The sequence below is a fragment of the Enhydra lutris genome, unplaced genomic scaffold (assembly GCF_002288905.1).
Source record: "Enhydra lutris kenyoni isolate GAN:26980312 unplaced genomic scaffold, ASM228890v2 scaffoldscaffold3, whole genome shotgun sequence".
NCBI classification, from domain to species: Eukaryota; Metazoa; Chordata; class Mammalia; order Carnivora; family Mustelidae; genus Enhydra; species Enhydra lutris.
In genome coordinates, this window is record NW_019154087.1 from 83,974,609 (window position 1) to 83,986,464 (window position 11,856).

The 11,856-nt window shown below is 47.3% G+C and overlaps 1 protein-coding gene across 1 annotated transcript; it reads left to right on the plus strand.

The window, feature by feature from the left end:
* The first annotated feature begins 622 nt into the window (after positions 1-622).
* On the plus strand, positions 623-11,307 carry LOC111155130 (stanniocalcin 1). The gene is made up of 4 exons (XM_022515204.1): positions 623-777; positions 2,762-2,904; positions 3,541-3,752; positions 9,664-11,307. The coding sequence occupies exons 1-4, from the start codon at positions 660-662 to the stop codon at positions 9,932-9,934; spliced, it is 744 nt and encodes a 247-aa protein (XP_022370912.1). The 5' UTR covers positions 623-659; the 3' UTR covers positions 9,935-11,307.
* The last annotated feature ends 549 nt before the right edge of the window (positions 11,308-11,856 follow it).

Consider the following 11,856-nt stretch of genomic DNA (forward strand, 5'->3'; position numbering starts at 1 on the left):
TCCCCATCCTGCTGATGATGCCCACTCCTCCCTTCCCCACCCCCACCAGTAGCTCATTAAAAAAAAAAAAAAAAAAAAAAGATGGATTTCCAAAAGCACCTTGTTGAGATTTTCATGATTTTCCCCTAGTTCAATCAATACACAGTCATCCCTTAATTCCACGAAAATAGCTTTTCACACATCTATGCACACATTGTCACACACACACGTACAACACTGGCAGCAGGTACTTTTAATTTGCTGGAAAATATTTCTAAGAAGTCAAACAGCTCCAGCCCAATGAGCGTGCCCTCGGATTGGCTAGCCAGACCAGTTGAGGGACCTGATTGGTCCCTGATCCTAAGGACCGATAAGAACGGCTATAAAATCCCTGGGTGCAGCTCTTGGGCCCCCAGTTTGCAAAAGCCAGAGGTGCAAGGAGCCGCCACTGCAGCAGCAGCAGCCAGCAAGCCTCAGCAGCAGCAGAAAAGCGTCAGCAGGAACAGCATCAGCAGCAACAAAAAATCCTCATCAAATCCTCACCTAGGCCCTCAGTGTATCCAGATCCACATCTTCACTCAAGCCGGGAGAGGGAAAGAGGAAAGGGGGGGGGGGGGGAGAGGGGGGGGGGAAAAAAAAAAAAAAAAAAACCCAGCAACTTAGCGGAAACTTCTCAGAGAATGCTCCAAAACTCAGCAGTGCTTCTGGTGCTGGTGATCAGTGCTTCTGCAACCCATGAGGTGGAGCAGAATGATTCTGTGAGCCCCAGGAAATCCCGGGTGGCAGCTCAGAACTCAGGTAAGCGGCAAACCCAGGACCGGTTTCTCCCCCAAAGAGCTGTCCTCATTTGCCTCTCGCTTTTGCAACTGTGTCTGTGACGGCTGATCTTGATAATAAATGTGCTTCATGCCTGATGGCAATAAACTGCCAGTGTAATCCAATAGCCTTAGGAAGTGGAGCTCCTTTGTTTAATAAATTGCATGCAACTAACGAAGAAGCTGGGCGCTCTGCTGAGGGTATTTCATTGCATAAGCCTAGCCTGATTGCCTGAAATCTGGCACGTACCCTCTTGGGGGAGGGGGGGAAAGGGGGCGGGGAAAGGCGTGAATGTTGGCATGCTTCAAAGCGCTCTCTATACTTTCCAGAGGCCGAAGCTGATCTTAAGGTGAGACATGATTTGTCTGATGCCCCCCACCCCTTCCTTCACCCTTTAGACCCCATAACTGGACTTCCTTGCCCCTTCAGAGAGCACACGGGAAGCTCCCTCTGCAGACAGATTTATGGAACCGAAGCCCTCAAGTCTGACAAATCCCGGGCAGATGCAGAGAAAACCCTACACTCCCACCCCTGACACTGCTCCTTCTCTTCCTCCCGGCTTTCTTGTGCTTCATTCAGCTGCCGGTGCAGCCCAGGGTCAGAGGGCGAGTATTTGTGAAACACAGCAGCAGTTTCTTAAAGGGGGAAGGTCTCACTCTGGTTCTGACGCCCAGAGCAGTTAATTGTGTATTATCTTGGCTCTAGAGGACAAGAATCCTTAGGAAGCCGGTACTAACACCTCTGCCTTTTGACTTCACTTGTCCAGCTTCCTCCTCCAACATTGCCAGCCCCTCTCCCCCAACTGTCAGCAGCGATGGGTTCGCAGGTGTCCAGATGCTGCAGACAACGCTCCCCTCCGAAGAGCACAGGTCCCTGCCTAGAGGAGGGCTTTGCTTCACTTCCTTTTGTACTTAGTTGCTATAGAAATGCAGTGATTCACAATTCGAGCTTGCCTAAAACAATAGCAACCCTAATGCATATTAAAACTGCTTAAAGCAAAGTTATAATTTGAACCCGTGGAAATATATAATTAGGGAAATGACTTGTAACATCCCAGAGGCTGCGGGTGGTGGGAGGGGGAGGGGAAGCCTAACCGAACCATGCTTTTGATCTCAGAGGAGAATCCTATGGTATGAAGGCTGCAGATCATTTCTTGCCGAGCTGCTTGCCAGAACACCCCCCTTCTGTAGGAGAGAAATTACTTTTATGGGAGATCTTATCCAAAATGTAGAAAGCCTCATGCAAGTTCTTTGCGGTTTTTCTTCCAGTCTTGCACAAGGGGTGCCTTGGCCTTGTTATTCCACACCTGTGTTTCTCTTTTAAAAAAGAAATGGCTTTTAATATGAGAGAGATTATGCACACCTCTAAGCACTGTCCTGGGTGGGGGTTGGGATCAAACATGAATGGACCAGATCCCTTTCTGCCGTTAGGAAGGTAAGTTAAAAGCCCTCGATGGGAAGGGTCTCCAGATGAACTCCTGGCAAATTCTTCTCTGCCACTTAGGCTAAAATTCCATTCTCATTACTCTGGAGTGCATTTTTCGGAAGCCGAATGGACTCCCTGGCCCTTCCACTTCGTAAACCTGACCGCCAGCCATCGCCTCCTGCCTTCCAGTGCTTTCAGGCTCTGAGGGGATGCCCTTTGATGCTGCAGAGCTCTTCAAGCACCTGCATTCCGCAGACTCTGACCTTACTTCTCCAGCTACCCAAACTGTATGTAATGGTGAGACCAAGAGGGAACACTCACGCCCTCCCTCTCCTTCCACGTGGTCTTGGTCTCCTAAACCAAAGGATCTGTCCACCCCACTCTTCCCACTCCTACCCCCCTCTGAAGGGGGCCCTCCACTGGCGCCATCGCAGACGTCTAAGAGGCGTTCTTCCGACCCCTCGTCCTTGAATCTTGCCACCTCGACCCCTCTGAGTCACCGTCACGTTTGACCCAGATTGGGTGGATTTGTCTCTTTCAGCTGAAGTGGTTCGCTGCCTCAACAGTGCTCTGCAGGTCGGCTGCGGGGCCTTTGCCTGCCTGGAAAACTCCACCTGTGACACAGATGGGATGTATGACATCTGTAAATCCTTCTTGTACAGCGCTGCCAAATTTGACACTCAGGTAATAAGACCTTGACCCGTGCCTCCCGCGGGCTGCTTGTCTTTAACACCGTGTTCGACTTGCTCGGCTTCTCAGCCTCCTCAGCCTAAATTCTCAACTCCAGTGTGCGCACACACACACGCGCGCGTTTTTGGCCAGAAAGTCGGTTCTGTACACGACACTCCCCACCCACTCTAATGCACGAATGTACCGCGCTGAGAGAGGCTGTCTTATAAGGGACAGGTGAGGAGCAGAAAAACCTTTGCCTCTTCAAGAGGAAATAAAAACGTTCTTCGAACAAAGAAGTTCTCTTCACTGTAGGACCTGGCATACCAGTTTGTGGGTTATCAAAGTCTCAATCCCAAGAAGACAAAGCCATTTTATGGCTATTGTTAAGCTGCAGGGTGGTGGATTAGGGCTCATCTCTTTTTCTTCCCTGTCTCATTATTTCTGTGGAGCCCAATTCTGTCGGTAGGCAAAGAGAATGGGGACATTTTTTTTTTATCCTGGTCATGGTGTACAGTTTTCTCACTGCGAGGACATACCGATGGCTACGAGACGCGGCCATGGCAAACCCCCTTAAGTTCCACATTGGTATGCCCTGTCTTCTCTGGCCAGCTCGAGCTAAAGCTTCTCCCTCTATCCCTTGCCTGGCAGGGAAAAGCATTTGTCAAAGAGAGCTTAAAGTGCATCGCCAATGGGGTCACCTCCAAGGTCTTCCTTGCCATTCGGAGGTGCTCCACTTTCCAGAGGATGATTGCTGAGGTGCAAGAGGAATGCTACAGCAAGCTAAACGTGTGCAGCGTCGCCAAGCGGAACCCTGAAGCCATCACCGAGGTCGTCCAGCTCCCCAACCACTTCTCCAATAGGTACAGAATGAGTCCGCTTTTTTGCAATGGGGCAGGGGGAGCCTGAGGGAGGGGGAGGCGGGGCGTTGGCAGAACCAGACATAGAAGGGGGTTAATTGCCACAGTCAGGATCTTATTTTAGCTTGCAGCCTTCCCAGCTTTTGCAGGAAAAAATATGTTTGTGATTGGTTGTGACAGCTTAAGCAGCCTGGATTTTTTTTTTTTTTTTCTCACTATTATAGGAAAAGTCTTTCCATGCAGCTAATAGAAAGCTTCATCTGCATCCTCCCTGGGTACATTTTCCTTGTCAGTTTCTCACCATAAGCAGGAAGGGATTTGGGAAGTTCATGGAAACAAGCTTGTGAGACCTCAAATTTGACTGAAATTATGGCTATGCACCGTACAATTGACCATTATTAAGACCCTGATCAAATGTCATAATGCAGACTTTTAAATCTGCCTGTGTTCTGAGTCGGCCCCAAGCCCAAGCTGGTATTTCAGCAGATGGCCCAGAGTAAGCCATGTCACTTCACTGGGATTCAGATTTCCTTCGTGAAAAGTGAAATGGCTGGACAAGATGACTCCCATGTTCCCTCCTAGGTCTATATTATTCCTTTCTGTAGTCCAAGATTTCCTGGAATGGTGTTCAGGTGAATACTCAGTCACATTCTCATCTCAATATTGTCCCATGACCCAAAGCCACTGAACTAGACACATCTGAGCACCGGGCTCTCTGTGCCGCTGGCTCTCCGTCTTTACCAGCTGGGAGAAGGCTGACATCCTCATTCCATGGCCTACAAGGTTTCCCAGCAAGACCCGGGCGTTCCCATCTGTGATGAAGTTGAGAGAGGTGTCCATAGGCCTGGCATGGAGGCAGGACAAGGACAGTGAGGGCAGGACAAGTTCAGCCTACTATGATGCCTTGCAGCCTAAAACTTGACTCCCAGTCCTGACGCACTAGGATCCTTTGACACTCCAGGCAAATCTGCACAGAATGACAAAGATGAGTCCTACTGCATGTTACCTGGACCACCTGAGGGCTAACACAGACTTCCCTGATTGCTTTCCTAGCCGGGTGCTGCCACCCTTCTTCTGACAGTGGCAACAGCCTACTGCTCCCGGGGCTGACCAGTGATTGAGTCAGGCACGTATATGCAACTGGAGGACGGGAAAAGTAGCTCTTCCTCAGGGAAATGCTAAGGCTCCTGACATTAAAACTTTGTAAAATTTCTGACCCACACTTACCTACACATTAAGTGCTCTTCAGAACCTCATGTCAATTTATAAGTTTGTTGGTTCGGTACTTGGAAGTGACAACGGGTCCTACCTGATTTTCGCAGAACAAGAAAATCAAATCCAACATTTATCTCAAATGACCTATCTCTTGATATTGACCTTGGTCTTAAAATTCTCCTAAGAAGAATCAAGTTACATCTGAAGACTGAAAAAAAAAAAAAAAAAACCAAACCAACAAACAAAAAAAACCCAACCCTGGCTAATTGTTGGAGACTCCCTTCACCATGGGGGGTGGGGGGGAATTTTTAGTAGACAGGGGCTAGGATCAAGTATGTATTTGTGTGACAACTGGGGGGCAGGCGAATGTTGGCAACGCCACTGTGATGAGTTTAGAACTTTAAGGTTCCCGTGACAATTTGTGACTTATAATACAGCATATAATCAATCTGAAGGCATTATGAACCTCTCTGTTTCAACTGAGGTCGTATCTTCCATTATGAAGGGAGAAGTCTTACAGAAAAGACGATATAGATCTGCCCTATGTGATCCTAAGTATCTAAAAAGAGGTCAGTAATAGGAGTTTTGAATCCAGGCCACTATCCCTTTTAAGGAGGGTCTCCTTTTTACCTCTTTGAGCAAATGGTCGCAAGGAGTCTTGTTATCTTCCTTTTCCGTCACAGGGAAATCACACTTATTAGGAAAGTGTGGGAAAGTGGCCATCGCTTGAAGACCAGAATCTTCCATGCAGCTCTTTACTCAAGTATTTCACTCCCACTGGCTAATATTATTCCTGCTCAGAACTGTAGAGATTTCCGGTTCCCTGCTGGGCTTGATTTGCTCTATTTAAGCTCCTCACTCTTCTGAAACATCCTGCTTTCCCAGACTCTGCCCCACCACAGATACACACTAAGTTGTGCCAGTTGGCACAGAACTGTGAAGGGAAGTAGTTACAGGTTCATTCCACCTTCCTGTGACTTATCTAGCATGAGATTTGGCCTGGGAGAATCCAAAAGCCTGTGACTGGACCAGGAGCCAGAACAGGGATGTTTTCCGTGAGAGAAGCGCGCTCGGAAGAGAAGGGCAAGCTGGAGGTGCCCCCGGCTGAATTTGCAAACCGCTCTCTCAACCATGAGGGAGAGCAGGCAAAAATGGATCAGGCAAGCGGAGCAGTGTGAGGCCTGGGAAGAAATCAGACCAATCCAGATCTAGAGTGGGAAAACTGACGAAGCTTCCAGCTCTCTAGGGCATGGATAGGGAACAGGAAACAGAAGAATAATATTGATCAAGGGAAACAAAGGACTATTTATAAACCCTCACACAGAACGTTCCTAAGCAGTATGTGTGTATTTGGGTAGGCATGGCTGAAGCAGTAGCTATGGAGAATATCTGATCGTATTCTTTACCAGGAAAAAAAAAGTCTGTGAGGGAATTTTCAAAGTGGGAAAAAGAAACGTGCTTTAAAAGGTCCTTTCAGGCTGGGTGGTCAGAACACTTAACCTACCGAGTCCCCGCCGCACATCCTGCCATCCCCTGTAAAGGTGAAGGAAAGAACCTCCTTAACTAGTCCTAAGTCTTCCTCCAGAAGATGGTCCTGAAGCAACCCGCCCCATCTTTGTTAAATTAAGAGAGAAAATAGATATCAAATCCCTAGAAACAGAGAATGTCATAGCTGGAGATGATCACAGAGGTTATCTAGACTAAATGCCTCCTTGTGCTGATTTAAAGAACAGAGGCCCAGAGAGGAAAGTGACCCACTAAAGGTCACGCAGCTATTGAATGACAGAGATGGGCCTAGAACACAGGTGGCCTTGAGCCAAGCCATTTGACTTCTACTTCAGAAATGGCGATGAGTAGAACCTATAGGAAATATGCACAATCCAAGCAGACTACAAATAGAAAAAAAAAAAAAAGAATACCAAGGAGAACTGAGTAAATGTGCCCCTTGGTGATCAAAGATTACATCTGTGTACGTTCTCTTCTCAAAGAGAAGGCACATCTTACCAACAGCTACAGTGACATTAACAGTTGGTACAAGATGGTTCTCAATTAAATATGTGACAACTGCCAAGTCAACTTCTGCTGGAGACAGTCTCTTAAATAATCTCACTTGGTGACTTCTAGATAGGAAAGGTCTGTTTCATTTTTAATCTACACAATCCTGGAGGTCGGCGCTCTTCCTATGTATTCCAGCCCTTAATGGAGAGGTGGAGGATTAAACTGTCGCTCGCTCTGGCCAATGAGGCAGACATCAAGGCAGCTGGACAGGCTGACAGGTTTCCCAGACTTGGAGGAGCTGCTAATGGAGCTATGGTCATCTTCTATTCCAACAAGCACTCTTAGCCTGCCATTGCCGGGTTCACAAAGCTCCACGAGAGAAGCTAAGGATAGATTTGGGGAGAGTCACTAGGGTGCTCAGGCTGGCAAGGCCATCATCCAGAAACACCAAGAACAGGTGTTCTATCTGGGCTAGCAGAGAAAGCAATAGGGAAGATAGAAGCTTTCAGACAGGGAGAGCAGGCACTTTGACAAAGTGGGGCCCAAGGGACACATGTGGCCTTAAAGAGGCAAGGCTTAGTTTCGTGACTGGTATTAGACGTCTTCATCCAGGCAAGAACTTTCAACGTTGAGCGAAGGAGAGACCATCTTCTGCAGTTCACCTCGGGGAGCAGGGAGCGGTGTAATCTGTTGTGGACGGTTCTTTCTAGAAGTGGAAGGGTTAACTTCTAAGTTCTAAAGTCCTGGTTGGGGGTCAGGAGGGTGAGAGATCAGAAACCTTATTCTGTAAGATCTAATCACCCTGTGAAATAGACACAGAGATCAAGGGGACCCATGTCCTCGCAAAGCCAAGAGGAAAGAGGTGCCTGGGGATCTATGTGGGTGTGTGGATATCTGAAGCTGTTGGTACAAAGTAGTTTATTCTCAGTTTTTCCAAAACCATTTTTCTCCCCATTTGCCCATCCAAGTGAGATCTGCTTTGACTCATGTGCTTTATAATTCCAAAGGGTTGGAAAATGTGTTTCTGTGCCAGAGAATCCCAATTTTAACAACAGCTGGATATAATCCTCCCTCGTGGGAGGGGTAGGGCCAGGACTGTGTCCGAGACCCAGACAACAGCTCTTTGCTTGTGGCCCCCACCTTCCTTCTGCTCGCTCACGGGAGGGTGACCGCTTTGCCTCATTACCCGTGTTCCACTCTGTTTACCGTACATCCTTGAAAGGACCTCTCTGGGGGGGTAAGTTATTCTGGAAGGATGTTTGATCCTGGGCTCTGTGAGGTGAGTTAAAAATAAACAGGCTTCTTTTCATGGAAGAGCTTGTGGCCCCAGTGACCCGCAGGCTCCTCTGGGGAGAGAGTCTCTCCACATAAATACGTAGGTCACTGTCATCGGGAGAGTCTCTTATTAGTGAACACGGAGCTAATGGGTTTTTACAAGTGCCACCTCAAAATGGAGCAAACACATCCCAACTCAAATTGGAAAATTACCTGAACCGTCCCTCCGATGAGCAGGACAAGTAATGCGTAAGCTGTCGGACAGTCTGTGCCCGAGCCATAACGCTTAGCCATAGCATTCTGTGTGCCTAAAGCACTTGCCCCTTGGATGAAGGTGACTGATACCAAACACAAGGCTTTTGGGTAAAGCTTAAGCACACCCACCTCTAATTTCTCTTCCTGGAATCCTGACTTAGTGAAGAGGATTATTATTTCTCAAACTCCCCATTTCCTTCGTGGCCACAAAATAAATCATCAGATGGACAGTGAGCAGGCAACAGAGCCCTGGGATGTCGGCATATGTGGGTTACAAAGAATAAGGACACAAATCCCGCCTTCAGTAAGTTAACAGTCAAGCAGGGAATGCTAACCAGTTGTCCGTAAAATGCTCAAAAGAGGAAGAGGCCAGCAAAAGCTAGAGCAGTGGGCTTTGGAATTATTGAAGAAGAAACCTCCCAGTCCTTCCATTTCAGGGTCCTCATTGCCTGGCATCTGGCCTTCTGACTACAGTGTCCCTTGGAAGAAAGACTGAGAATGGGTCAATGACCATTAGCAAGGCTAACGGAGTGTACAGCAGGGAAGTTAAATTGAATAGAAAAATGCACTAGACACTGAAGGCAGAAGCCTCCTTTAAAAATAGAAGTTTGATCTAAAACCTTCGTGTGCCCGTACCCCTGCACACACACCACCGAGTAAAAGGCAGATTGCAAAGATCCATCAAAATACCTGCAAATGCACGCGAGTGACTGCTCATCTAACAGTCCCGCCAGGGCTGGGCTCACCTGGTGTATTTAACTAAGTCCTGTTTCTACCACTAACCCTTCGTATGACCTTAGACAAGTCACTGCAGCTCTCCCACCTTCGTCTCTTCTCTATAAAATGAGATGATGCAATGTAGCCACTGAATGATCTCTGTGATCCCCTCCAGCTCTGTGACTGGGGTGTTTCTAGAACTGTTAGACATTCCTGGCAGCCAGTTCTTCTCCAAGTGTGACCTAAGTGTCCTGAGCATTAAACGCATATGCACTCAAACTAAGAAGTCCCTGCACAGAAGTTAGAGGCGAGGGCCATCTTCAGCTGATGACCGGTCCAGATTTGCATGGTCGGGCCGTTTGGGATGGGTGTTGGCTGCGGCCCAGATGAAAGGCCCGGCCTTGCCTTGCCCTCCCTGATGAACTGTGGCATGTGCTCTCCTTCCCCAATGCAGATACTATAACAGGCTTGTCCGAAGCCTCCTGGAATGTGATGAAGACACAGTCAGCACCATCAGAGACAGCCTGATGGAGAAAATTGGGCCCAACATGGCCAGCCTCTTTCACATCCTGCAGACGGATCACTGTGCCCAAACACACCCGCGAGCTGACTTCAACAGGAGGCGCACCAGCGAGCCGCAGAAGCTGAAAGTCCTCCTCCGGAACCTCCGAGGTGAGGCGGCCTCTCCCTCCCACATCAAGCGCACCTCCCATGAGAGCGCGTGAGCAGGGAGAGGCCTTCACAGCCTCTCCAGACTAGCTTCGTTTGAAAGGTGTTCACACACCGACTTGGAGTGTACTGTGCCTGGTTTGATTTTTTTTTTAAGTAGTTCCTATTTTCTATTCCCCTTCCAGAAAATTGCATGAAACGAGGCTTCTGTAATCAATATCCCAACATTCTGCGATGGCAGCATTCCCACAGACAGAACACGTGTGCTCTTTCTGCCCCTCGGCAGGAAAAAGTACCCTCTTTGATCACGTTCCTTCCCCAGGCCCCCCTCAAACTCCTCTCAAACACAAAGCATTCACGTAAGGTCCAGTCGTTGTCATTGGAAGCTGTGGAGCCCTTTTAGGATGGTTGCCCCAGTAGCGTTAGCTGATGAGAAGCGACTTAATTTAAATGCATGTCTTAAATGCCCATAAAGGTGTTCAACGGAATTCGTGTGATGAATCTGTGCTGGCCACGGACGAATATGAATGTCGTGTTTGAATTCTTGATCTCTCATGAGCTAGTGTCTTATGGTCTTGACCCTTCAGTGTGTAATTTCCTTTCCAACACATTTACCAAATGGCTCAAGCCTGGCTCTTCAACCGGGGTGTGAGCCTGCATCTTCTTGCATCTAATGAAAAACAAAAAGCTAACATCTTTATGTACTGTAACTGCTCAGAGCTTTAAAAGTATCTTTAACAATTGTCTTAAAAACCAGAGAATCTTAAGGTCTAACTGTGGAATATAAATAGCTGAAAACTAATGTACTGTACATAAATTCCAGAGGACTCTGCTTAAACAAAGCAGTATATAATAACTTTATTGCATATAGATTTAGTTTTGTAACTTAGCTTTATTTTTCTTTTCCTGGGAATGGAATAACTATCTCACTTCCAGATATCCACATAAATGCTCCTTGTGGCCTTTTTTATAACTAAGGGGGTAGAAGTAGTTTTATTCAACATCAAAACTTAAGATGGGCCTGTATGAGATAGGAAAAACCAACAGGTTTGTCTGAAGGACCCCAGGTAAAATGTTAATCTCCCAGCCCACCTCAACCCAGAGGCTACTCTTGACTTTGATCTCTCCTGAAACGGCTCTGTCACGTCCAACCGAGAGTTACAGGAACCCAAAAGAGCATCCCTTTGGGCTCGGACCACTTACAGTTCGATAAGGCCTTACTCTACCTTGGGAAGTGGCAGTTCCTGATTCGCCCGCCATCTTTCATCAGTGAACCAATGATGGTGTGGAAGACTTTCCCTTAAATCAGTCAGGAACGAGTCAGTCAGCCTTTGGGTCTTCAGTTCCGGGGACTTGGGGCTGAGGTGGTATAAAGAACCCTGGGCTGTCCAGCCTTAATAGACTCCTCTTACATTTTCGTCCTGTAGCACACTGTCTGCCAAAGTAGTCCTGGCAGCTGGGCCATCTCTGTAGGATCACAAAAAAAAAATAAAATAAAATAATAAAAAAAAATAAAAATAAAAAACAAAAAAAAATAAAAAACAAAAACAAAAAAATGGGGGAAAAAAAACGAAAAAAGAAAAAAAAAAAAAAAAGAAAGAAAGAGGGAAACAGAGCTGGTGGTTTGATTATTTCTGCCGTGATGTTTACAAGATGGCAACCACCAAAGCCAAATGATTAACCTATCTATGAACAACAGTAGTTTCTCAGGGTCACTGTCCTTGAACCCAACAGTCCCTTAAGAGTGTCACTGCCCACCAAAGGTCAATGTCGAGGGAGGAGAAGGGGGGAGGGGTAGGACTGCAGGGGCCACTCCAAACTCGCTTAGGTAGAAACTATTGGTGCTTGACTCTCACTAGGTTAAACTCAAGATTTGACCAAACTGAGTGATAGGGATCCTGGTGGGAGGAGGGAGGGCACATCTCCAGAAAAAATGAAAAGCAATACAACTTTACCATAAAGCCTTTAAAAGCAGTAA